The sequence below is a fragment of the Fulmarus glacialis genome, unplaced genomic scaffold, assembly GCF_000690835.1.
Source record: "Fulmarus glacialis isolate BGI_N327 unplaced genomic scaffold, ASM69083v1 scaffold6757, whole genome shotgun sequence".
Taxonomy (NCBI): Eukaryota; Metazoa; Chordata; class Aves; order Procellariiformes; family Procellariidae; genus Fulmarus; species Fulmarus glacialis.
The window spans coordinates 2,328-27,901 of NW_009222492.1; the positions used below are offsets into that span (position 1 = coordinate 2,328).

At 37.4% G+C, this 25,574-nt stretch overlaps 1 protein-coding gene across 1 annotated transcript; it reads right to left on the reverse strand.

Annotated features, from left to right (window-relative positions):
• Positions 1–407: 407 nt before the first annotated feature.
• Positions 408–14,665, reverse strand: LOC104079420 (brefeldin A-inhibited guanine nucleotide-exchange protein 1-like; the record flags this gene model as incomplete). Its single annotated transcript, XM_009581455.1, has 6 exons — positions 408–541; positions 1,653–1,825; positions 2,479–2,592; positions 3,132–3,405; positions 5,454–5,633; positions 14,519–14,665. Coding segments are annotated over 6 exons (1,022 nt in total), but the record flags the coding sequence as incomplete, so codon positions are not given.
• Positions 14,666–25,574: the final 10,909 nt, after the last annotated feature.

Consider the following 25,574-nt stretch of genomic DNA (forward strand, 5'->3'; position numbering starts at 1 on the left):
ATATGCAAGAGATGTAAGAAATTGTGGGGCATAAACAGCAACGGTTACGAACCTAGGTATTACTTAAAAGCAGAGCAAGATTAGCCGAGACCAAAAATACCTGAAGACCTTCTTTACAAACCTTTCTGAAAAGCATTATAAAGAGTAACAAGGAAGAACATGATGTACTTACAGGAAGCATAGGTGTTGTTAAGAAACTTCTAAACTGGTAGATGGGTAGCAGCAGTTGCTTTCATTTAACATACAAAAGATGCATTAAAACATAAAAGTACCTTTTCAAAGTTTCTAGCTTCTTTTTACCATACCATTATTTTCTTAATAACTGAGGACTCTCAAAAATATTTAAATAATTTATTTTTATTTCCAAATAGAAAAGATTCATTATGAGAACTCTTAATTCTACTTACTTTGGATCTGGCGGTCCATCTGACAGGGGCTTCATGGAGAGTTTACACAGTGACCTGAATACAAGGAAGGCATCCTTTTGTAAAATGTGGGAAAACTTAGCACCAGGGGTAGGTCCTGAAGAATTTCCAGATTCCTAAAGAAGTTAACATATTTCAGTATTCCATTTTGCATTAGCAGGGTGTGTAGGGAACCTCCTAGCAACAAGAAGTTAACATATTATACAAACACAACCAATTCACTATAGCTTTACAGTCTGAAGACTAAACTAAATCGAATCAAAATATTCTGCAATCCAGTTAAAATGAACAAACTCACTAATAAAAATTGCCATCTCAGTAAAAAGTCAGAATTAATTAAAGACTGTCATGAAATTAGGTAGGTCAAGTTTAAGTAAGGTAACTTGCCATGAATTGCCTTCAGACATTTTCAGTAGATAACTAGTTTAAAAAAAAAAACTTGACATTTTAATAGAATATGAGTAGCTCCATATCTTTGGCAAGATACATTTGGTAAAATTTCTATGGTACAATAATCACCCCTATTACTAAGTTCTTGCAATTCTGTATTATTGTTCCTTATATAAGCAATGGTTAATGTTAATCTTCTATTTGTATGGCATATGTGACTGTCACTTTATAAGCTTAAAATCTATTATTCCCAAACCTAATTACTCAGTACACTTTGACAGCAGATACCCTCTGTCAGTTGACAGTGCATACATGCTGATATCTGATCCAACAGAGGGAATATATTTTCACATCTTTTTTGTTAATGAAAATCAAATCCTCTCAGACATGAAACTTTTTATCTGAAATAACTGCAGTACAGTCATGCTATAGACTTGAAATTTCTATTTATGATTTGAAAAGAGCACACTGAAATTATACAAGTATGTCTACAATTGGCTATATTCTTCACTGTGTATATTGAATGCTAGTTTTATAGTTTCTCAGGAGCACTTAAAAAACAGGGAACTGAGTTCTCTCATCTTGGAACAGCGTCCTCTATGGGGCAGCTAAAAGTATGCTAGGATAAAAAAGGCATCACATGCAAAATTTACTTACAAAGATTTAAGTTAAATAGTGCATTAAAATAGAATAATGCTTAGAACATGACTTAATACTTGAAATTCATTTGAGTAACTTATTTTGTGGAATTATATTAAACACTCTCTGCACAAGTGTTGGGCAACACTTAAAACATACTACTATTTTGAGTATTTCCTAATTTATAACTGCCTGTACCTGAGTATCGTTGGAAGAGACAGATAATCTGTCATCAGGTAAAGATGGTGTATAAGCAACAGAAATTGGAGTCCCTGGAATTCCATTTGCCTGAATGTTTTCACTGTCACTGCCATCCTCTAATGTTACAATTGTGCCATCACCACCTGCACTTTCAGCAGCCCCTTCCACATCTATCAGAAAAGATGTAAAAATTATAAACAAATGTTACATAAGAAAGCAAATTAAAAAGAGCTTTTAAATCTAACGTTTAAATACTAAAACAATCATAAGCAAAGTATCATAAGGAGGAGCTTAAGGCAGAATTTACATGGCATTATGTAACTAAAAAAAATTCCAAATACTCTTAATTCCCACTAATGAAAATTACAATAAAAAAAAATTACTTATAATTTTACATTGCCACGTTCACCATTCTATCAAGTTTCCAAGAAGTATTGCGGGGGGGGGGAGGGGAAGTCACTGATTTGATATACACTTTCCAACAAACTGAAAAATGTAGTGCTACACTGCTACTACAGAGATAGGCCCATTTGTGAAGAGTTTATGTGGAAACAAAACAGAAAAAAAAAGAACAAGAATATGTATTTTAAAAAGAACATTAGTCTCCAATATAAAGAGTGTAAATTAATGTATGAAATCTTGCCCATTTTACTGTTAAATAATGCACAACTAAGGTCAGACAACTGAAACTGTTTTCTTCACCATGTAAGTGTTATTTAAATAATGACATATTTTAGTTAAATATTCAGAAGTGTTAAAATAATTCTTAATGTTATGATTTAGACTGCAGTCACTATTTACTAGACAGATATTAATATAATACCTCCAACTACTATGTTCACCATTTCCTGCACAATACTTTCTACAATTTCTTGCGCCTTCTCTTCACACTCATTGCTTTCACCATCATACGTTCCTCCATCAGCTTTAGAAAGATCTTTAAAAAGAAAAACAAACCCAAACAAATATTCATGAGAAACTCAGAAATTAAGGAGATATTTTACTTGCATTTAATATTTAAAAATTCAACTACAAATCTATTAATAGGACAGTATATGTGAAAAAAGCGCCATGTTTGGATGCTTGGAAAATAGTATTTGCAGAACATAAGCATTCCAGAGTTTAACCTGTAAATGGTAATTAATCCATAGGCCTATGCCAACGAAAGACATAAATTTTGTATTTTCATGTACATTAAACACTGAAAACTTACTGGTTTTGAGATGTTATTCTCAAAACTTTCACAATTTTACATAGGTGCAAAGAGGAATCTTTCCTACAGTGACTACAACAGAGCGTAGGGCTAAAGGATACTCATGATAAAGTTCAACAGTGGTAACAAGGACAACAGGCATTTTGCACTAGTCAACTATTTGAAAATATATGCCTGACTCCAGATTTGGGAGAGGGAAAACAAGACAATCCTCAAGCCTTTCTTTTCCCTCCCTCCATGAAACAGAAATATACACTGATTACTTTCTGCTGCTGTGGCTTGGTCAGCTTCTGTCTGTTCATTTTCAGCACTAGAAATATCAGATCCATTTTCTGCCTCTATATCTTCTTGAAGGTTCTTGTCCACATCATTTGTGCTGTGGTCAAGCTCTCTCTCATGTTCTTTGGACAGCTGATCAGTCTGTGTTGGAATATGTCTCAATTGAGGTGACTCAGGCTCATGATGGCTTACTGGCGACTGCTGTAGATGGTGTTGCTGTCTGTGTCGTTCCTTTTCCATCTGTTTGGCTTCCTGAAGCTACAAAAACATTACAATCACACAAGAATTTCACTATCAAAACAAAACAATGAGCTGTATACATATTGTATACATTATTTTATGAACATGAAATCTCTATTGTCTCTGCTTACATAGTGCCTTCAGAAAGCTGTAACAGTTTAAGAAAATGCATCCTTTGTATATTTGTATAAATAATTTTAATATCCTGAGATAAACCTTTGCAAGAGGGCTGCTTCCCAACTATGAGCATTACACTTAACCCTACCTTCACTGTGGAAGAGGGATGACTAAACTACACATAGTATAGGACCAAGAGTTGTCTGCCTGCCCTATAAGGAATTTCAGCCAGTAAACGTGCCAATATACAAGGACTGCATGGAGAAACATCAAGGCACATTTTTTTCTTTTTTTGAAAGCTCTCACAAAGAGAAATATATTGGAGAACTTACGACTCTTCTGTTACCCTACAAGCACGTGGTTAAGGGAAAAACTAAAAAAAAAACAAACCAACCCAAAACAACGAACAAACGAAAAAACCCCAACATCCCAAAACCCAGGAAACATCCAGGGAAAAAAACAAAAACGTGAGTTAAAACTGAAAAGAGCAGCACTTCCAAAACACTACAGAAGACAGATCCTCAGGAAGAAATCATCATACTTAAAACTGTAAGACAAAGACTATTTTCGTTTCATGGTTCCGTAATCTGGAATCCCCAGAAAGTGAAGAATTTCTGTTACTTGTCTAATGGATCAAGACAACAGTCATTAAAGTCAAATCAAAGCAGGGTGTCCTTTGAGGCGATGCTCTAAGGACTGGCTTTCTACCCCTGCAGAGCCTAGTGTTTACCACAAGTTTTGTAACTTTTTATACTGTTATTTTGGCTACTATGATCTCAGCCCTTTACTCTTCCACTTAAAGCTTTCTATGATGCATCTTTTTGGATGCTACAGATCCCCGAGTAGATACTACCTTTCAAATTACAGTTCAAATAATTCCTTATAGCATTTGTTAAATATAGCATATTAAAATAACTTATAGCATATTAAAATAACTGCCCCGAGTGTGCAAAACACAAGCAGAACTGCTTATCAACTTGCATAAAGACTAGGCTTAAGACCTCCATTGTAGAATAATAATAGTAATCCTCTTCTGTATTAAGTTGCTTAAAAGGACAGCAACTTCACAGATTTCTCAAAGCATTCAGGTACTGCATGGCTTTTGCCATGACTTATCATAAATATGATGTCTCACAATCTTCGACTGTGATGATACCACGAACCAATATGCAGTTGCTTCCGAGAGGAACGGAAGGAAGGAAGTACATGTTCTTAGAGCAAACTTAAGAGTTTGTAATAATACAGCAGAAATACTTTTAGAAGTAGCTAGGAATTCAAGCAGTTCTCAAATCTGGGCATCTTCATTTTTGTTTGGTTGGGTTTTGGGTGTTTTTTTTAACAGGAATTAGGACAATTACTTTGCCTTATTGATCTTTATTATCAGCAGTAGAAGGCACAGGACATATGCTGGGCTCCCAACTCACAGTAACAATTTTAGTGACATATAAGTATCTGTTAGTGACTACTACACATTAAAATGTTAAAAAATGTAAATGATTACATGACTGGGAAGGTTTTTTTGGTTGTTTTTTTGGGGGTTTTTTTTGGTTTTGTTTTAATCATGGATTACTTCTTCGGTGTTTATCATCACAACAACACTGGAGCATTTCACTAACACTGATGTACTCCATATGCACTCTTATTCAGGTAGTGTGGCATCTCTCGACAGCCTGACAACAGAAACTGAAGTTGAATACATCCATTAAATATAGAGCACCACTACGAGAAGTTTAAATCCTATTTACCACCCCCAGCCCCCCAAAACACATTTCACACCTATTTCAGAGTGCAAAACACAAAGAGAACAACGTAAGATACCAGATTCTTTTTTTTTCAAAAGTACGTAAGTTAGGAAAGCCAAAAAGCTTTAGTAATAATGACAAAACAAATCTCTCAAGCTGGTTGGCTTTTAAGAGCTAGTTTCTATATAAAGATACTGAGATACTCACTGCTTGATTTTCCATACGTGCAAAAATGACATTCAGCATTTGTGTTAGAGTGGCCTTGGCTGTGGTTTGATTTATGAGATTTTTGCTTGCTAGATAGATATTGTAACATGTTCTTACAGCCTGTAGCACTGTTCCTTCGTGGATTTCTATGTGTTGAGATGTTACTGCAGTGAGCAAAGCCTAAATAAACAAACACACACATATATATATTTTCCAGTCAAAACTTTTCTTGTCAATCAAATAGTTTGCAAATGAATAAATATCAAAATTGGATTACTCTTAAAATATAACAAAGTACATATCTTGAACTGCAGTTTAATTAAGTTTTCCCATGTACTCTTGTAGCCATATTGGAACACGATACATACCAGTTATATTAAATTGAGAATGTTTTTAATCAACATATCTAGGAAATACATATGCTATATCATAGCATATAACAACAAGAGTTACCAATGGAGTTATCAGAGATGTAGTTAATAAAAGTCATCCTAGAATTTTCTAGACACAAAACATGAGCAACGGACTACCTGTTAAAACCTGGAAAGCAATCCAAAGGGTCCAAAAGTTGTTTTACAAATAAATGTAAATGTGAAGAACAAAGACTGAGTATGAGATTAGGCAGTTATAAGTGGGACAACTACCCTTTCTAAACACTCTCTTTGGGTAGATGCTAGAATATTTGTTGCCCTCTCTGCAGAAATTCACTTCTTTCTTTCCATTTGAGCTAGTATCCGCCTCTCTTTTTTTTTTTACAAAAAAAATGTGCAAATAAGCCTCTAAAAGATCAGGTAACACATAAGTAAGAAACACATTATCTTTATGTGAGGTACAGGCAGGCTGGATTAAAGAGCATAAATAGAAGCAGATGAAAGCTGAGGACAGGGTGTGAAGACATTGTCAGGGTGCGTGTTGGAGACTCGAAGGAAAGGGGAAGAGCTTGGTCCACAATAGAATAAACATATTTATACTGATCATTGTACTCCAGTAGAAGAAATCAGGGAATTTTATACATTAAAGACTTTGACAGAGTTAATGATTTAATGGGACGTTTAGGGTAAGAAAGAATGAACTGGAAGCACTGGAAAACTCGTACTTTTGTAAGTTTATCACAGTTAAAAAAAAAAAGTTATTTTAAGTGTTGTGCAATTTACTCATCAAACCATGCCTCATTTCTCTTACTGACGTTGTCAGCACCTCTGTCCACATGTGGCACCAACAAGTGGACAAAGGGCATCCACTGCTCACTCAAACCCTTTAAAAATCACTGTAGAGCCTAACAGGAAAAAGAAAATCAAAGACCCACCTCACTGAGCTGCTGCTGAAGAGACCTGAATTCTACTCCTAGATAAGCAGTCCTCTTAAGACCCCTTTTTACTCTACTCGTGGTGCCTCCGTTCTCTCATCAGTGGAAATAGGGAGGTACATACATGGATGACTGTACTTACATTTCTTACTGGAGAGTATACATTCTTAACTGCATGACCACTAAACAGCATTTCACACTACAATCTACCAAATAGTACCGCCTAAATGCCCAACAGAAGTCTTTTTTATCAAAAATCAAAAGAAAGAAAAAATCAAAAGACACCCAACCAACTGAAGAAAAGAAATGACAAAGGTAGGCAAACTGTAGACAATGACTTTTTTAAAGGAACTTAAGTCTCCGAGCACTGGCACCGTTCTTTTTTTCCTCCCAAAATTCAGTTTACATGTCACTGGCCTTCTAAAAACCAGGAAGTGCCAAGTTGAAATTCTTACCACCATCCTTAATTCTTACCCTCTCTGTGCAACAATTCAATACCTCCACAGAACTTATCAACACCCTGCTTCTCCTAATGGAAACATCATTCAGGGGAGAGGACATATAAAAGCCGTAACAAAATCCAGTGCCTTATCTGGATGGAGATCAGTGACAAGTGGTGTCCCTCAGGGGTCTATACTAGGACCAGTACTGTTTAATATCTTCATCAATGACATAGTGGGATCGAGTGCATCCTCAGCAAATTTGCAGATGACACCAAGCTGAGTGGTGCGGTTGACATGCCTGAGGGATGGGATGCCATCCAGAGGGACCTGGACAAGCTCGAGAAGCGGGCCCATGTGAACCTCATGAGGTTCAACAAGGCCAAGTGCAGGGTCCTGCACCTGGTTGGGGCAACTCCCGGTATCAATACAGGCTGGGGGATGCAGGGACTGAGAGCAGCCCTGCCGAGAAGGACTTGGGGGTACTGGTGGATGAAAAGCTGGACATGAGCCAACAATGTGCGCTCGCAGCCCAGAAAGCCAGCTGTATCCTGGGCTGCATCAAAAGGAGCGTGGCAGCAGGTCGAGGGAAATGATTCTGCCCCTCTACTCTGCTCTGGTGAGACCCCACCTGGAGTACTGCGTCCAGCTCTGGAGCCCTGAGCACAAGACAGACACGGACCTCTTGGACTGGGTCCAGAGGAGGGCCACGAAAATGATCAGGGGGATGGAACGCCTCTCCTATGAAGAAAAGCTGAGAGAATTGGGGTTGTTCAGCCTGGAGAAGAGAAGGCTTCGGGGAGACCTTATTGCAGACTTTCAGTACCTGAAAGGGGCTTGTAAGAAAGATGGGGACAAACTTTTTAGTAGGACCTGTTGCGATAGGACAAGGGGGAATGGTTTTAAATTAAAAGAGGGTAGATTTAGACTAGATATAAGGAAGAAATTTTTTACAATGACGGTGGTGAAACACTGGCACAGGTTGCCCAGAGAGGTGGTAGATGCCCCATCCCTGGAAACATTCAAGGTCAGGTTGGACGGGGCTCTGAGATCAAGATGTCCCTGCTCATTGCAGGGGCATTGGACTAGACGACCTTCAAAGCTCCCTTCGAACCCAAACTATTCTATGATTCCATTCTATGATCTCTGTATCAATGAGTCTGCCACCAAAACCTGTTTATACATTTAAACCATTCACCACCTGTCCCTTCCCCCCTCCCCTTAATAAAAACACCTTCTACATTGGCCTACACACGCAATTCTGAGAGTCATATTTTCACTTATCTTTCATTAAGTGTTGTACTGTTCCACCTCTACCTTACTGCTAGGAATTCCTGGGGAGTTTGCGAGACTTGCAGATACTGAGCTAAAACATGCTGAACCCCATTAATTAGAGTTGCACATCTCTTCTGATCAGGTAACATATCTACATCCCCTACACCACAGTACTCTCACACTCCAAAGTTTATCCCCAAAGCTACTCATATCAATCACAGCTCTGCTGACTTCTCCAACTCTTTCCTACATGTTTCAGGAGCAAATGCTATCACGCTGAAGGCAGGTAACTCCCAGTGATTAGATTCTGCACTCTCTGATCTGGCTGGAAAGACTGCACACCTGCACGTAGTTTAGTATTCTACTTTTCCAAGTTTTGTGCGTTATAAATTCCTGGAAGGCCAAAACAGAAAGCTCCCTTGATCTTTCACTAATAATTTTGTAACAGAATTAACCTTGAAGAACTTTGTCTATGCTAGCTTAAAAAAATACAATCAGTAACTCTTGAAAACAAGCCAAACAAGTGGAGCCCAGGCATAAACAGTTATTTTTTCCAAAGCGCTACTGTTTGGGCCCAATACAGTAACTACTTAGATTTAGTTAAGATTTCTTTCACCCAATTCCAAAAGATAACACTGAGACACACACACTTACAATACATCAGTTTAAGAATCACCTACAATTTCTCACACGGAAGATAAGGTCTCTTGCTGCCTAGCATTTAGGACACTAATGAAAAGGTGCACGGGGGCAGGGGGATCAAGTCTCCATGTCTTCTGTTCTAGCTATGTTATTCATAAAGTTACTCTTTTGTGTCACTTTCTGTCTCCTTGTTAAATTCGGGTGATTAAGAATTTGGCATTTGAAAGTCCAATTTTCATTTCCATCTCAGTTCAGTGAAGTCTTATGAGGTTTTTTTCCCCCAACTTTTAATAATAGGAGACAATGCCTGCTCATAGAAAAAGGTGACAAGGCTACAGATGGATGATGTGCTCTTTTGTTTTAACTGGCTTAACAGCCTGAATTTCATAGTTTCTTCAGTATGCTTGTTATGACTACTACAGCTTGGTTCTTTCCACACCACCTGATAAGAGGGTGTGGAGGCGAAGAAATGTTTACACACACAGAGAGACATACCTCCTTAACATATTAATCCACATTCACTGAATAATTAATCTTCTATGCAGACTGAGAAATCAGTCTTTCCAGCAGGGCTTCTCCTTGCAGATATCTAACTTTTTAAAAGTTCAACTTGGCTATAGAGGTCCGGACAGTCACTTCTTTGGGTTTCTTTCCTTCTCAGGCACTAGAGACGATGAACCCTAATGACTACTATACATGTTTGTAAACTGATAAGCATTTTTAACTTTGATCTTTTGCTAATATCTTTCATATTCCTTCCAATTTAGAGCCATCCTCAGGCTATTATTCATGCTTACTTCATGTCTCAATGCCACTTCTCTTCCTCTACTATCACAATCTAGCAGAAATATGAGAACGAACATGAGACAGGAAGCATTATACAATTATTTTCTGGCAACATCCTTCCCTTTTGGCAGCTTTCATTTAGGGCTCAGTTTGACAGCATGCCCTGAACAACATCACCTCATTCTGTATCATAAAAGAGTACATCATTACCACAACTGGTGTGACAGCTAACCCTGAGAAACCACAGGTTACGATCAGGAGCGGCAGTCCTGCTCCTCTGAAACCCTTGTCAACTCAGATGTTAGAAAACTAATCCTTCCCTTTCCCACTTTCTCAGTTTTCATCAGATTACTCCCCAACCTTACTCTGTGGCCAAACAGCTACTAGGTCCAATGCAAGGAAGAAGAGAGGGGAGACAGATGAGTAGAAGACAACCACCTCAGCAACAGTCCCCAGCTAAGCAGGATTACACAAAATCTCAAACTGCTACACAGCAATGCATGTCCTTGAGAGGTGGAACAACAAAAGCTCTGCTTTCCTCCCAGCCATACATTCTTACTGCTTACTTTGCAACAGGTCTGGGGCATGAAACCACCTGTGCTATTTTAACAGCAACACATTAATACAATTAAAACCAAAACAGAACAAAAAGGTGCTTTTCTGGTGTTTGGTTTTGGGGTTTTTTTTTGTTTGTTTGTTTTAAAAGTGATTTTAATGCATGTATTAAATGCATGCCAGGACAAGGGAGGACAATGCCTGGGAGCAAAGCCTGGACAGAAAAATGCCTCTCTGCAGAGGTCAAAACAGCAAGCAAGCTACTGCAGTGGCTCTACTGACTATGGAGTCACAGCATTAGGTTGCTCTTTTCTATCATGGTAAAGATTTGCTGCTCAAGGCTTTTTGCAGCTGAGTTTCCACTCCTTCTGGTCACACTTAGCTCATCTGTTTTCATCCAATATCTTCAGTGTGAGCTAAGGAGAGATGCTTAAAAAACAAAGCCTACTTTTACTGTACTCTTCCCCTTTGCTGTTCTTTAGGCACGGAAGGAAATGTAAAAACATTGTTAGCACTACCTCATTATACTTCAGGTCCTTCCACAAAAGCTTTCTTTGTCACAAAGCCTGCAAAAATACCAAGAGCCATCAAGCTTTCCTGTCCTGAAACTACTGGCTATTGTCCTGACTGTGAGATTGTTTCCTTACGCTTTCCTTCCAGTCCTTCACACCTATTGTTCTGTATTTGAGAAAGACCCTATTGTTCTGTGCCTCTACCCAGTTACTATAAATAAAGCTTATTCGTTTTTATAAACAACCACCAGATGGGTTTGGGAAAGGATAAAAATCTTCAGGATCATTTCTTGAGTTACAGATTATCATATCTTTGTATGACATGCATAGTATTTTTTCTTTTAGCCTGAAGCATGTTTGCCTATTTAATGAATTTCCTATTACGTAAAATGAGTGTATTAGAACAGTATAGGAAGTATCACAATTTGTGAGGCAAAATGAAAGTAGTTTAAAAAGTAAACTAAATTAACATTAATTCTCTCCTAAAAACATCCAGCATCTATCTGTACCTGTAAAATTTTCATTTTTCTCACACTGAATATTCTGCAAGAACAGAATGGTTACGGTGAAAGAAAGTAACTACAACCAGTAGAACGATTTAAGAATGCACAAGAGGCAGATGCACCTATATACAGACTTGCTAGGAAGCCTAGTTTTCAACTCAGGGTCATTCTTTTCTTCCTCTCAGCCAACTCTGATCATCTTATGTTTGGAAGATTTATGACACAGTACAGCCGTCATCTGATCAACACAGGCATACTTTGGATAAAATACTCATAATTCAATTGCCTGGGAACTCTTGAGCACTTGAGACAGCACATAAAACACAGTGGCCGTAACCCCTCTCTCTAGTGTATTAGCTACTGGAACCACATAATTCCGTTTTCTCCTTATTCCTCAGAATTAGTTAGCTTTTACAGTCTTTCCATTCTGTAATCCAACAACAAGTTGTCCTCTATTTTTAGTTAGTTTCAAAAGGTTTGTGCAAGCAATGTTTGATTCAACTTTCCCTCCTCCATGGACACCAGTCATACTGACAACATGACTAGTTGTAAAAAGACACATACAGGAGTTGACCTTATGAACAGTCTATTGCACATGGAAGACTCAGAAAGCAGTCACATTCAACTTTTTAAACTACAGCTATCAAGCACACGCAAAAAATTTTCTTTGCCAAACAAGAGCAAGTTAAACTGTAAAAGTATCTCGATAATAACAAATACTTATTATACAGCAGACCAAGGAAAGAAAACACAGATGAGGATAAACAGTTGCTCTCATGTCCCATTCTTCTTCCTCATCCCTATTCTTTCATTATAGATTTTTTAAAAATTTTAATATAATTTTTGTCATAATTGTAGTTCTTCAAGAACAAAAAGGCCACACAGAAATGTAAACAGAACTTCAACTAAAGCCTCTGGAGGTGTCAACAGGTACTTTTGCACACACAGACCACAAGTACTGCATCCGGCTCTGGAACCCTGAGCACATGGACCTGTTGGAGCGGGTCCAGAGGAGGGCCACGAAAATGGTCAGGGGGATGGAACGCCTCTCCTATGAAGAAAGGCTGAGAGAGTTGGGGTTGTTCAGCCTAGAGAATAGAAGGCTTCGGGGAGACTTTATTGCGGCCCTTCAGTACTCCAAGGGGGCTTATAAAAAAGATGGGGACAAACTTTTTAGTAGGACCTGTTGCGACAGGATAAGGGGGAATGGCTTTAAACTAAAAGAGGGTAGATTTAGACGAGCTATAAGGAAGAAATGTTTTATGATGAGGGTGGTGAAACACTGGAGCAGGTTGCCCAGAGAGGTGGTAGATGCCCCACCCCTGGAAACATTCAAGGTCAGGTTGGACGGGGCTCTGAGCAACCTGATCTAGCTCAAGATGTCCCTGCCCACAGCAGGGGCATTGGATTAGATGACCTTTAAAGGTCCCTTCCAATGCAAACTATTCTATGATTCTATGATCAAGGTTCTCACATTTTACTATGGTGTTGGTGATGCAGCTGCCCTGCGGGAGCACTGCTCATGTTCTGAATAATAGCCTGGGAGTGCTAGCACAGAAAGCGGGAGACCCAGGTTCCCTGCCTTCTATCTCCCTGATGGAATTAAAATTCTTCAGAGAACATACTAATCACCAGGACCACAGAAGAGTCTGAAAAGACACATGATCGATTCTTCAAATGATAGTGGAGAAGCTGGGTCCACACTCAGCCCAGAATTGAAGAGTTATGAAGCCTAAGAGAATACGACTGACTTGGCAGTTTCATTATTCCCCCAAAGGAAGTCAAAAGTTCTGGTCTTTGCTAAGATTATTTCTAATTTTGGTGCATAATTGGTCAAAAAATGAAGGCACTAAATGAATTTACATACTTAGTGCATTTTACAATTGTTGAAGAATTTACTTTCTCAACTATTTTCTTGGACAGAAGGAATTTCAGCTCACAGATACCCCCTTTCAGGCAAAAGGTTAACTTTTTAACATCCTGACCAAGGGCTGAGAAGACGGGAATAAGAAAGCATTCGGAGAGAAGGTATTACAGTGAGAGGGAGATATAATGGTTTCAGCCACTGAAAGTTTAAATCAACAAAAACTTCCCTTTGCAAGATGAAAAATGTCTTGAATACTTGGGCAAAACAACACAACAAATCTAGACAATCCAGCAGCGTAAACCAACATTTTTAACAACTATCTGCTGGAGAAGTGGAGTGTCAAGAAAAAGGAAGATTTGAGCTATGAAAAGGAGTAGGAGAACAAACTACCTTCTTTGCAGTAAAACAAGTAAACACGATCTGCAAGAAATGTCAACACCTCAAGGTTGACATACACAAGAATACGAGGTAACACTCCATTCCTCATAACTAACTTTAACTGTATTCATCACTACTGCTCATCATCACAACCATTCAAAGACTACTGTTACAGGAGTAGGGTATGGTATTTCCACTAGGTGGCCAACTTCTATTAGTTGGCACAATAATTTCCCGTAATAAATACCCATAATTAATGGGTGCAATTAGAAAACTGCTAAGGTTCCCCAGAAACACTTACTTGTACAACCTCCACGTGCTATGTTCATAGAAGCTATGGAAAGAAACCCTAGACCTCCTTCAAGCAAAGTCTATGACACAGCAGCACAAAGCTACCATGGTTAACGCCTGACTGCCAGGTCTAATTGCATTTCATAAAATAATTCCAAAATGGATTTAAAAATCTGCTGCTTAATTACCATCTTCCCCACTGGGAATGCAGGATTATTTGATAGTAATTCCTCACAATTAGAGAGCTCCACTGATCTGTTGTGAATGAAATTTCACCCAGTGGTCTGTGCACAAGACTTCAGGTCACAACCATGACTTCACCCAAAATGCAATAGGAGAGAGCAGGGAAAGGAGCATAAGATAGGGAGTTTCCATCTCAAACAGGATCAAGAAAATATTTTAAAATTACCACTACATTTACAAATTAAACACTTCTGCTTTTGAACTCTGAGGCCATGAATGTCTTCCTGCTGTTACCACTATAAATACTGGAAGTATTAATCATATTACCTTTATTATTTGTAGCTGAACCCCTTCGTCTGTTTGAGGGCCTTGAAAACAGCCACATATTGTCTCAATAATTCTATCAATTAATTTCTTGCCTGGAGCTGTACTGTCTGGAGCATTCCCTGTCAAGTGCCCATATGCTATAAGTTTCTGGAGAGGAGAAAAAACCACATAAATAAGAGCTTAAAAAAATAAGTCAGCTTTTTGTTGTAATAAATAAATTCACTTGATAGCCCTAACTTGCACAGAATAATTAAAACAGTACATTTTACCCCAAGTCTCATAAAACATCAATGATTTTTTTTTAAACGTCCTCCTGATTTATTCAATTTTCACTCAGCAACTGCAATACAAAGTTTGTCAGCAAGCTTCACATTAAAGCTTTTGTTCATCAGTTAACAATGTTTTAAAACAAACAGGATTCTAAAAACTAACTCACATCACACAAGTCTTCATATGCAGTCAGCACACAAATGCTTTTAATACCAGATAAACCAGCTGCAAATGCTTTCTATTTAAGCTACTAGCTAGTCTTCTGTTTTTAAGTGATCTATTATCCCTTTCTCTCTCTAGGTCTTCGATACTTTGAAATGGAATTTATTACAAAATTAACAAAATCCTCTTCCAAACACTTCAGGCATGAGAGTATTTGTAAATCTCCATGGCCCACCTACTTAAAAAGTACACAGAGTAGCAAGGCATCATAGTGCAACAGCATGCCTGTGCCTGTGAATATAAATATATTAATTGAGTTCACTGTTGGGCTACACAGGAGAAGCGAATGGTTAAATTCCATGCTGTAGAATTTGTTTTGAAAACATTACAGGAGCCTATGAGTTTTGGGAGACTAGACATCTCAAATTGAAAATATTTTGCTGCAATTCTAAATAGCATAAAACGGATTTGATAATGCTATACCTGCTGTGTTAGGTCAACACACAGATATACACATGAAAATAGGTAACTGTACACTAACATAATAAAACTGATCCAAATGCGTAACTGTGGTAATACATATATACACAAATAAATACATACATGCACTATATAATAAATGACATACATTCACCTTTTGTGAGAAATATATTAAATTTGGTTGTATGTGCAATAAAGTAACATAATAGAAAAACAATGACATTATTTGTTACATGCAACTGTACTTCCCCTCCAAACCAACAGAATTTTATAGTTGACAGTTAAAGCTCATCTTCATACAGACCTGTAAACAATCTAGAGATGTACTGACAATTCTGGGGCACTTCGACTGGCATGCCAATTCAAATGGTAGGAAGTATTTGTCTGCTTCAATGAAGCTTGTCTTTGATTTCACAGGTGGAAGAGTGCTTGAACCAGGCTTTGCTTCTCCATGAGGGGGACTAAACAGAATGATTGTATTAGAATGCTGTAAGTGATCACACAAACAGTTCTCACCACCACAATGTTTATGAATGAAATAAAATATCAAGAAAATTAACATTAGGAAAGAGTAACTTCTATGAAGTTAACACAATAGTAATATGGTCGTATAAATCTTCTTAACAGCTTTTATACTTCATCTGTCTCCTTTATGGATCAGGCAAATTGACCCATTTGCACACCAAGTAGATATCCAGTGGTCCCTGCCGGTTTGAAGGCATAAAGACTTGTTTCCTCTGAAAATAGGAAAAGACTCCCCTTACTTGGTTGGTGAAGGCAGAGGGGAAGAAGGGAAGTCTATTCAGTATCATTTCCACATTAAATGATAACTCTGAGAGAAGTCTAGTCTGTTAACTACTAGAACAGATAAAAATACAACTTGCGAAAAATTTTAATGACCCTAAAAGTTAAGAACTACTCAACTAATGATTATAAGTTTGGTTCAGTACTCTAGAGAAAGTACATTTATTCTGGAGATTAAATCACATCTGAACTTCAATCCTGGACATACTCCGGGGCAAAACAAACAAACAAAAAAACACCAACGAAAAAACCCCAAAACTTTGCTCTATCTGTGCTTTAGATGACACCATAGAATTTAAGAGTTCAGTGGTTACCAATGTATCTCATTTGGGCAATGTATCTGAAATGACCAACTGTACGAAATTTGAGAAAATTATTACCTGTTGAAGTCTTACTGCTTACAGCACCTTTAGAAAGGGCATGCTCATTAATACTTAGCTAAAAAGGACAATTAAGAATGGGTAATTTTTCACTCATTTGTGTGCATCAATACAGTTTGCCTTTGACTCAAAGCAAGATGTTCGGATTTTTGATTTCACAGAATAGCTCAACACCTTTATATAAAGCATTCCTGACCTTTTTTGTGCACACATATGTATCTTTACATAAAAGGTAAACTACGCTGTCTTACACAGACTTGATAAGTGGTATAAAAATAAAAAAGAGCATAACTTCTTATTCTATAGTGAAGGATTACAAAATTCTTGCAGTAATTCAAATAGATCTTTACAGAACAACTAATTTCAAATCCAGGCCCTATGCATTTGTTGCAAATAAAATCAGATGCTTCAAGGAACGCAGATGGTAGAAAATATATGTTTTTCATGTTGCTGAAGCAGAAGAATGAACTGCTAAGAGTTTATTATAAATCCAAAGAATGAATGCAGTCCCACACATCATGGAGAGAGCCTTTAACCAACCAGTATGATAAATTACCAATTTCGGCTTTTCAAAGAGCAAGCTGGATTGTACTTAAGAAGATGTTTGGTACCACATTCCAACAGCCCGCCTTGTTTAGGCTGCTTAAAAAGGGCATCTAAATTCTAAGTCTTAATAGTGAATAATTAGTGTTAAGATTCTACTTTCTACTAAACAACTTCTCTTTTGAACGTTTAAGGATTTACTCCTACATATTTTTTTCCTGAAGAAGAGTAGAAGTTTGTTTTTCTGTTGGATGCATAACTTTATTTATTGCCCAGTATTGTTTTGCTGGCAACAGAGCCCTTTTGGACAAAACCCAAATCAGCTAAGTTGCAGAGGAAGTACGTGATTCTTCTATATTCTTAAACCTCTCTGAAATTTCTATAAAAGCTCTTCTCTGAGGAGTAGAAGGGTGGTGTCTCTTGCTTATGTCTTATGACAAGACTGTTCTTCATCTAGTGATTATGTCTATTGAAACCATTAAAATTAGGTTAAAAAAGCACTCCTGAAATAAAACCAGAATTTTTCAGAAACAAGGAGCAGGCCATGATGAGATTCCAAAAATTAAGAACCCATGCCATATCAAGCAACTGCAGAAGCCTGGAGCTTCTCTTAATTGAAAGCTATTAAAAAATGCCCAAAATAATAAATATGAAAGATGATGCTCCATTTGTCTCTGGAAAGATAACTCAATAAGCTCATCAGCCCTTGCTGATGATGGAAAGGAAGCGGATAGCAGGGAGAGGGGAGAAGAGAAACCCAAAAGGCCTTTTCTTTTTAATGTCAGTGAAGAAATTACTTCAGCTGTTTTTTTTCCAGCAGACTATGAAACCAGAAACTGTCCCTAACAAAACTTTCTTCCACCAAGAGACCTACCAAGCATGAGAATTATGAAATATGCTTATACTTACATATCAGCCATAGAAACAGGCTGATATGTATCAAACAATGAATTTTAAAAATTATTTTGGCAGCATTTGCTGTATAACCGTTACATAAATCAGCCTGTCCTTTTCTATTCCATTCCCCTCCGCCCCACTACCAAAAACCAGTTCTGTTTAAAAAAACAAATAAACAACAAAATAAAAGAAGCAGTCTTCCATGCAAAATTTCAGGGAGGTGGAAACGATCTGTTTTTCAATGCATTCCAGGTTAACTGTGAGATCAGTTTCCTTGAACAGGGACTGGAAAAATTTAAAGAATTATCATTAGAGTTCCCTTGCTAGGATATTCAAATCTAATTACAGAAATAAGAAGCTGAAAATAATTTGATAAACTAAGAGGTTTCTCTAGAAAAACAGTATTTTCTACTGCATTTAAAAAATTCAAGTCCAGCAATGCCTTCATAGCAGCAAAAGGCTACTGTCAAAATAAAAATAGCACAAAAGAAAAGAAATCAAAATCTATTTAGAAAATGCACATAGGCAGGTAAGACATACACATTATACCCCAAAAATCACATCTTAAGATATTAATAGGACAGAATTTAAGACCCAGAGTTCAGAAATGGCTGAACCATGCTTGTATAAATCATTATAATTCAGCACTCTCATTAGTTTTAGCATGGTATTTAACTACAGGTTCAAATATTACTTTTCCTTATTCAGTGCCCAGAACAAATATCCCTCACTGAGTATTTAACGTTAACCATTTTCTTCTTATGATGCTTCACAATGTGGACTTCTGCTTTATTTATACTACTCTAAGTAAAACCTGTTATAAAACCACATTATTACTTTCTGTCTGAGACTGTCTTGTGGTGCTTGGTGCAACATTTTCTGAACACTACACAAATATTAAGCTTATTTTTACAACCTTACTATGAGCCGATTGGTATTGACTTTATTTTGCTAGTGAAACTGAAGCACAGTGACTCAGTCAGATGCATCCACTAATTTTTATGTGCCCAATTTGATAAGCTACGATGCTAAATTGTGCAGCATATTTGATATTAAATTGTCCTTTACATCTTCTGAAACAAAGTTCTCACTGGCTTCCTTTCCAGCTAGAAGTGCTTACATTTTCCAAACCAAAACTTGTAGATTTCAGCTCAAATACCCAGGAGACGAAGCAGAAATCATCAGCAGCCAATTTTAACAGCTGTGGTTTAAACAATTTGCCTAAACCAGAAATTCAGTTACAGGGCAGAACGCAGGTCCCAAGCAGCACTCATCTGCTTAAGTCATAAGAATACTTTCATCATCAGTTTCACCCACTGATCCGATTCTTTCAACAAGTGATATAAACAGTCTTCACCACACAGCCCTGACTCATGGTTAGCAACGTACACTGAATGAGGAAGATCCTGTGGAACATGTAATTAAATACCAATAATGGATTCCACAGTTTACCAATACTTAAAAACATACTTGTTGATAGCAGAAGAGTGCTCAATTTTGGCTTCTACCTTCACTTGTAGAGGATGGCCTCCAGAAATCTATACCTATTCCCTAACAAGGTCCTTTCCAGACACTATCTTTTCAAATTACACTAGTTTTCTCTACCTGTTCCCACTTCCTCAGCCCAACCTCCTCCCCTTGCTCACTCACAGTTCAAGTCTCTTATTTGCATTCCAGGCTCTTCCCCCTCCTCTGAAGCCACTTGAAGAGCCTTTTAAGCTCAGGCCCCTCCACCAATACTTTCTTTCTGTGCCACCTACAAAGACCTTTTCTAATCTTGACCCCCATTCCTACCCTCCCTGGCCAGACACTATCAGCCTGCTCCCTCTAAGCTATCTTCTGCCTCTACTCCCAGGCCCCATGCCTTGCACCGTTAACAGTCAGTCACAGAAACAACACCTTTAGCAGCAGATACCACCAACCTTACAAAATACATTGAAAATCCTCCCGTACTCCCAATGCAGAGTAAGTATGGTACACATTTTAAGTTAAAAGCACTATCGCTCAATATGATGAACTATCACATACCTTTGCTTTTCTGTTTCAGCCTTTATTTCCTCTGTAAAATGAAACAAAGGCACAGTTATGGAAATGGTATTGTAACCACAAATATAAAATTAAATAAATGAAAATGATTGGAAAGCAAAACTATTTAGGCAAACATTTGAAACCAGGATTAGTTTAAAACAGAAAATACATGTTTATAAGCAGTTTCATAAGAGCTTCTACTCTTCACCTGCACTGGTTGCAAACTGTATCAAAATTACTTTACAAATCTATATTCAAAACTTAATACTTAAATTTGCATCCAGTCATGCCAGCTAAACACCACATCCCTAGAATGTTGCCAAGACACTGGCAAGCTCTTTTCACAGCTCATATACAGAAATAACAAGGAAAACACAAATATTATTAAAACTATTAATCTATCAGTAAAGGATATACTGCTTGTTAAACGTGGATTATACAGAAAAAAAATTTTAAAACCACCATTGCTGATTCTTACATGAAACCTTGATGACTAGTAATTATCTGTGGTTTTAAACAGTGTTAGACACCACAGTAATGACTGGAGGGGAGGGGAAAAATAGTCTGTAGCGCCTCTATTTTATACTATTTTAAAATACATTAAAACAGAAGGGCTAATAATTTAATGCTGTTGACAAGACATTCAAGTAATTTTTTACAATACATTTTAAAAGTAATTTTAAATTACTGAAACTGATTTTAGGAAACATCTTCAGTCTCAAGAGTACTTTTGTCTGTATTCTCTAGTTACTTAGCACACTTAAATCATAGGAAATTCCATAAAGACTAGGATTTCCAATGTTGTAGGAACACATTCTTGAAATAAAATGTACAGGATCAAGTACGAAAATACATACCTATACGTTTTAAGAAATCATCTCAGGAAATTCATTCTAACATCAAGTCCTGCTCAAACATGTGGAACCACAAAAAAAAAGAATTTACTATTTCTAACTAAGCTCCATGCAGCAAAAGCACACTTCATCTGTGTCCTATCCCTCATTTACCATTTCACACAGTCATACTGATTCACTTACATAACACAGGTTCCTAAGTTTGATATTTTATCACAAATCACTAGTATCAAATATGTTTACTAGTAGACTTGCTCAGTATCAAGAAAAGTGAACATAGGGAATGCACATCAACCTAAAATCTAAGTCTCATTTCTGATATGATTGATGCTCTTGTTTACCCCCAGTAAAACCCAGAGGTTAGCAGGTCAGTGGTTCATCCGAGAAACAGCTAGTCCAGAAGTGGTTCAAATCCGTGTTACCCAGGACTAGACAAAAACATGAAAATAATTCCATATTCCTCAGTAAGTAACAATAATAACAACATCAAAAAGTCTTATAGTCAGCAATGTTTCAGGAAAGTATGCCTTCCTACCAGGTTATGATGCTTAATCCATTTACTTGCTTGAAGACAAATTCCTGGCCAACAGGAAGGAGAAGAAACACTCTTCCTCCCTTCCAGCATCTTCATACCCTTCATTATTTTACCGCCCACCTTAGCATTCACACCCAGGAACTCTCCTCCCTGAGATTCTCTGAAGTCTGTCCAACAAACAAGATTACCAACCAACAGATACAGCTGCAGAATGGTTTCCGAGTTCAAAGTTTCCAACTAAAGCGACAAAACTGAGCAGATTCTCACCCAATACCCAACTACTTTGAACACAGAATGGAACATAGTAGACTACAGAAACTAAGGGAGTCCTAATGCTCTGCTCATATAGTAATCCCATTAATAACGGCAATGAAATATTAACAAATTTTGCCTGTAAAATTACACAAGGTGTGTCATTAAAAAGGTGGGGGACAGACACACAACACGAAAGTAGGAATCATGTCCTACTGAACTTGAATTAGTTTGAGTGACTCCTTTAAATCCTCTTTTTTAATATATTAAGTTCTTGTTTAAAATGACTAACACAAATTTAGAAACCACTTAGTTATAAAATTTGAACTTAAGTCATGCTAACAAACATTTCTACTGTTTCCATATTTAAATTTTAATTCAAGATTACAATCCATTTTATGGTATTTAATATGAAGAAAGATGATATTTCAATTCAAGATAAAACAATGTCAACTTGTTATAACACAAATTTCAGTTTACAATTTTATCAGATTTTAATAACCTGAAAAAAATACAATAGTTTATTTAACAGTTCTACTTAAGATCACTTAGGTACAGGAGTCAACCACTCTATTGACAACACGAAGATCTGTGCATTTACAAGTTATTTTATACTTTGGCTAGGGGAAAAAAAAAAACCAGCAAACAAATCTAGAAAAGAATTATTTCAGACTATTGCTATAAATAAAACAACAGAATGAGAAGCTCCACTTCATGTCCAATTCTGGTTGCCCTTCTCAGCCTGCACCACACCACTGGAATGCTAGCTCCCCTGAGGCTAACTACTCCTCCCTAGGGTAAGGTGCAAGTTATACTGGAACTTGTTTATTGTTCAAAACAGAAACAGTTGTGAGTATTGAATTAGTGTGAAAATTGCTTAAGGAAGTACAAGTCAGTCAGTTCCCAGCCTCCCACCCTCTCCCTTTCTCCATGAACAACAGTATTTTTCCAGTGAAAGACAGCACATCCTAAGCGCAAATACTCCTCCGGCACTACTTAAAGCAGATGTGACAGTAGGTGAGTGTTCAAACACCCCAGTCAACTTTACAGGTTCCAAAACAGTGGTTAAACTGTATGTTTAAGCAAATTTCTTGAGCTGAAAGCACTGCATGAACAAAGACAGTCCCTGGCAAACAAACATAAAATAACATTCAGAAAAAGAAAGATCAGAAACAGCAGTTCCGCTTTGCACTAACTCGTTTTATTCCTGAACTAAAAGAACGTATCAAACCCAGCTAGATGTCATCTTGATGCTACACCAGACTATCTCTGAATTTAGTCTCTGCTTTGTAAACTATAATAGTACTTGCAAAGATTACCAAAATAATAAAAAAATCCAATCAGAGCTGCTTAGAGCCCTCATTGCGCTGCTGATAGTCTAACAAATTATCACCACTCTTTCTTAAAATACTACAAGAGATTGTCTTCAGAATAGGTTGCAACAATTCGTATCAGAAAATGGAAATTTTTGTAACTGAAGCAAGTATACTACAATTAGAAGGAAAGAGCTTATGCAAGTGTCAATCTACTTAAATGTTACTACCATTTCGAGCACTCTATTAATGTGAAAGTACAGATTTTATAACCTTTGTTAAATAAAAAGAAAGGTTCTCATAGTAGCTGTCTAAATAGTCTCCTAAATATTTTAGGAGACTAAAATATTTTAAATGGCAGATAAGCACATGGTATGATAACATTACTATGAATGAGGTAGACAGCAAACCTAAACTTTACTTTTACCCTTAAGAACAGAGAAAACCTATTTTCCCTTACTGTCTGATTGCTCCCTCTGCTCTCTACGCCAGAACACAAGTTAATCACAGTATAATTTCATCATCATGTAACAACACATGCAGCAGGAAGCATAGAAAAATTCAAGACACATTATCAGGAGAAAAACAGATTATAATAAAGGTAACTAACAATTCTCACACTAGATAAATAATCTGTTAATGACAGATGAACCGAAACACTGATACCTTCTTTTAAATGGGAAAAAGTAATCCCTGCAAAACTAAAGATTAGCTAGGAAAGGGAAATAAAGCCAGGCTTGAAAACATACAGCTGCTTCCTTGTATTGCTCTCCCCCTCTCCAAAACACACACCCAAAACCACAAAGGAGAGGATCCAAGAGCTGGAAAAGCTTATTATCTCACCATCACCACTCATTTTGGGAAGGAAGAGTAAGAGAGGATGCAAGATGCTGGAACAGGGCAAGAAGACTGGAGAAAAAGACTACAGCTTCCGGAGTCTTTCTTTGCATTACCTGGGATGTAAACACAGAATTACTGTGGAAAACAGCTCAGATAATTCTATGGCACTGAAAGGATGATGTGTCCTAAACTAGAATTAATTGGGGTATATTTAGTACTCTTAAATAAAGTCCAGCAGAAATAACAAAATAAATCTCTCCTGAACCTCACTTTTACACACAGCTCCATAAGAAGACCTCTTCATAGAGCTCTATCACAGAATTAATGTAAATATATGTGGCTTTTGCACACAGAAGACAGAGCTAAGCAAAGAGATGCATTATTATGCAATTTTACAATGGTATGCATCAACTGTTTCACGAAGCAGGTAAAATGAGTCATGTACATTAATTTTTCATTTCATCTACACTTGTACAGACCATCATCATTTCAAAGAAATCTCTGAAAAAGTCTAAGACTTTTGTTATACAGGTGTACTAGTTTTGGCTGGGAGTTAATTTTCTTCATAGTAGCTTGTGTGGCACTGTGTTTTAGATTTGTGATGAAAACAGCATTGATAATATAGGGATATTTTAGCTATCGTTGAACAGTGCTCACACAGCATCAAGGCCTTTTCTGCTTCTCACACTGCCCTGCCAGTGGGTAGGCTGGGGGTGGGCAAGAAGCTGGGAGGGGACACAGCCAGGACAGCTGACCCCAACTGACCAAAGGGATATCCCATACCATATGAGGTCATGTTCAGCAATAAAAACCTGGGGGGCGAGAGAGTTTACCTGATGTTGCTTGGGGACTGGCTGGGCATCTGTCGCCTGGTGGTGAGCTATTGCTTTTTTTGCATCACTTGTGTTTCCTGGTTTTGTTTTGCTCTGTTCTTCTCCTGCCCCCCGCCCCCACCCCCCCTTTTTTTTTTACTTATTAAACTGTCTTTATCTCAACCCAAAGTTTTTGCACTTTTACCCTTCCAATTCTCTCGCCGATACCAGCCACTGAGTGGCTGCATGGGGCTTAGTTGCTGGCCAGAGGCAAAACACCGCAATAGGTATCCGTAATTCCATTCTCACCTCTCCAACTTTAATTCACTATTTCAGCATGTCATTTGAACACTTTCCCTTAGCTCTTCAGCCTGCTCATAGTTTCTACCATGAAAAAAACAAACTAGTTTCTAGTTTTCTTTTTCTCCCTTTAACACCTAATAACCAGTTAATCTCATTTACAACTATAAATTTAACAACTCTCTGTAATGACAATGCCTAAGCACCAAGGTCAAAATGGGCCAAGTAGGTCAAGCAGGTGCTGTGGACAATACTGTCTTAACTGGTGTATAATGCTGATCAAACTCCAACTTAGAACTAATTCACTGTTTGCCCCGCTAATCCGATTCAAAGGATGATTTAAACCTTAACTACACTGAAGGGTGTCTCTAATTCCCATTTGAAATTTGTTTATGACTGGATTATTCCCTTGGTTCCTATGCCAACATCCCCCTACATCTGAAACGGACTCTCTCCTCTAGGTTATCTTTAGGTAATACGTCTTTCTGCTTACCTAAATGTGCCGTAATATCATGTAAAGTAAAAATACTCTACGGTTATACTTTGGCAGAAGTCAAGGATAACATTCTCATCAAGTAAGAGATAA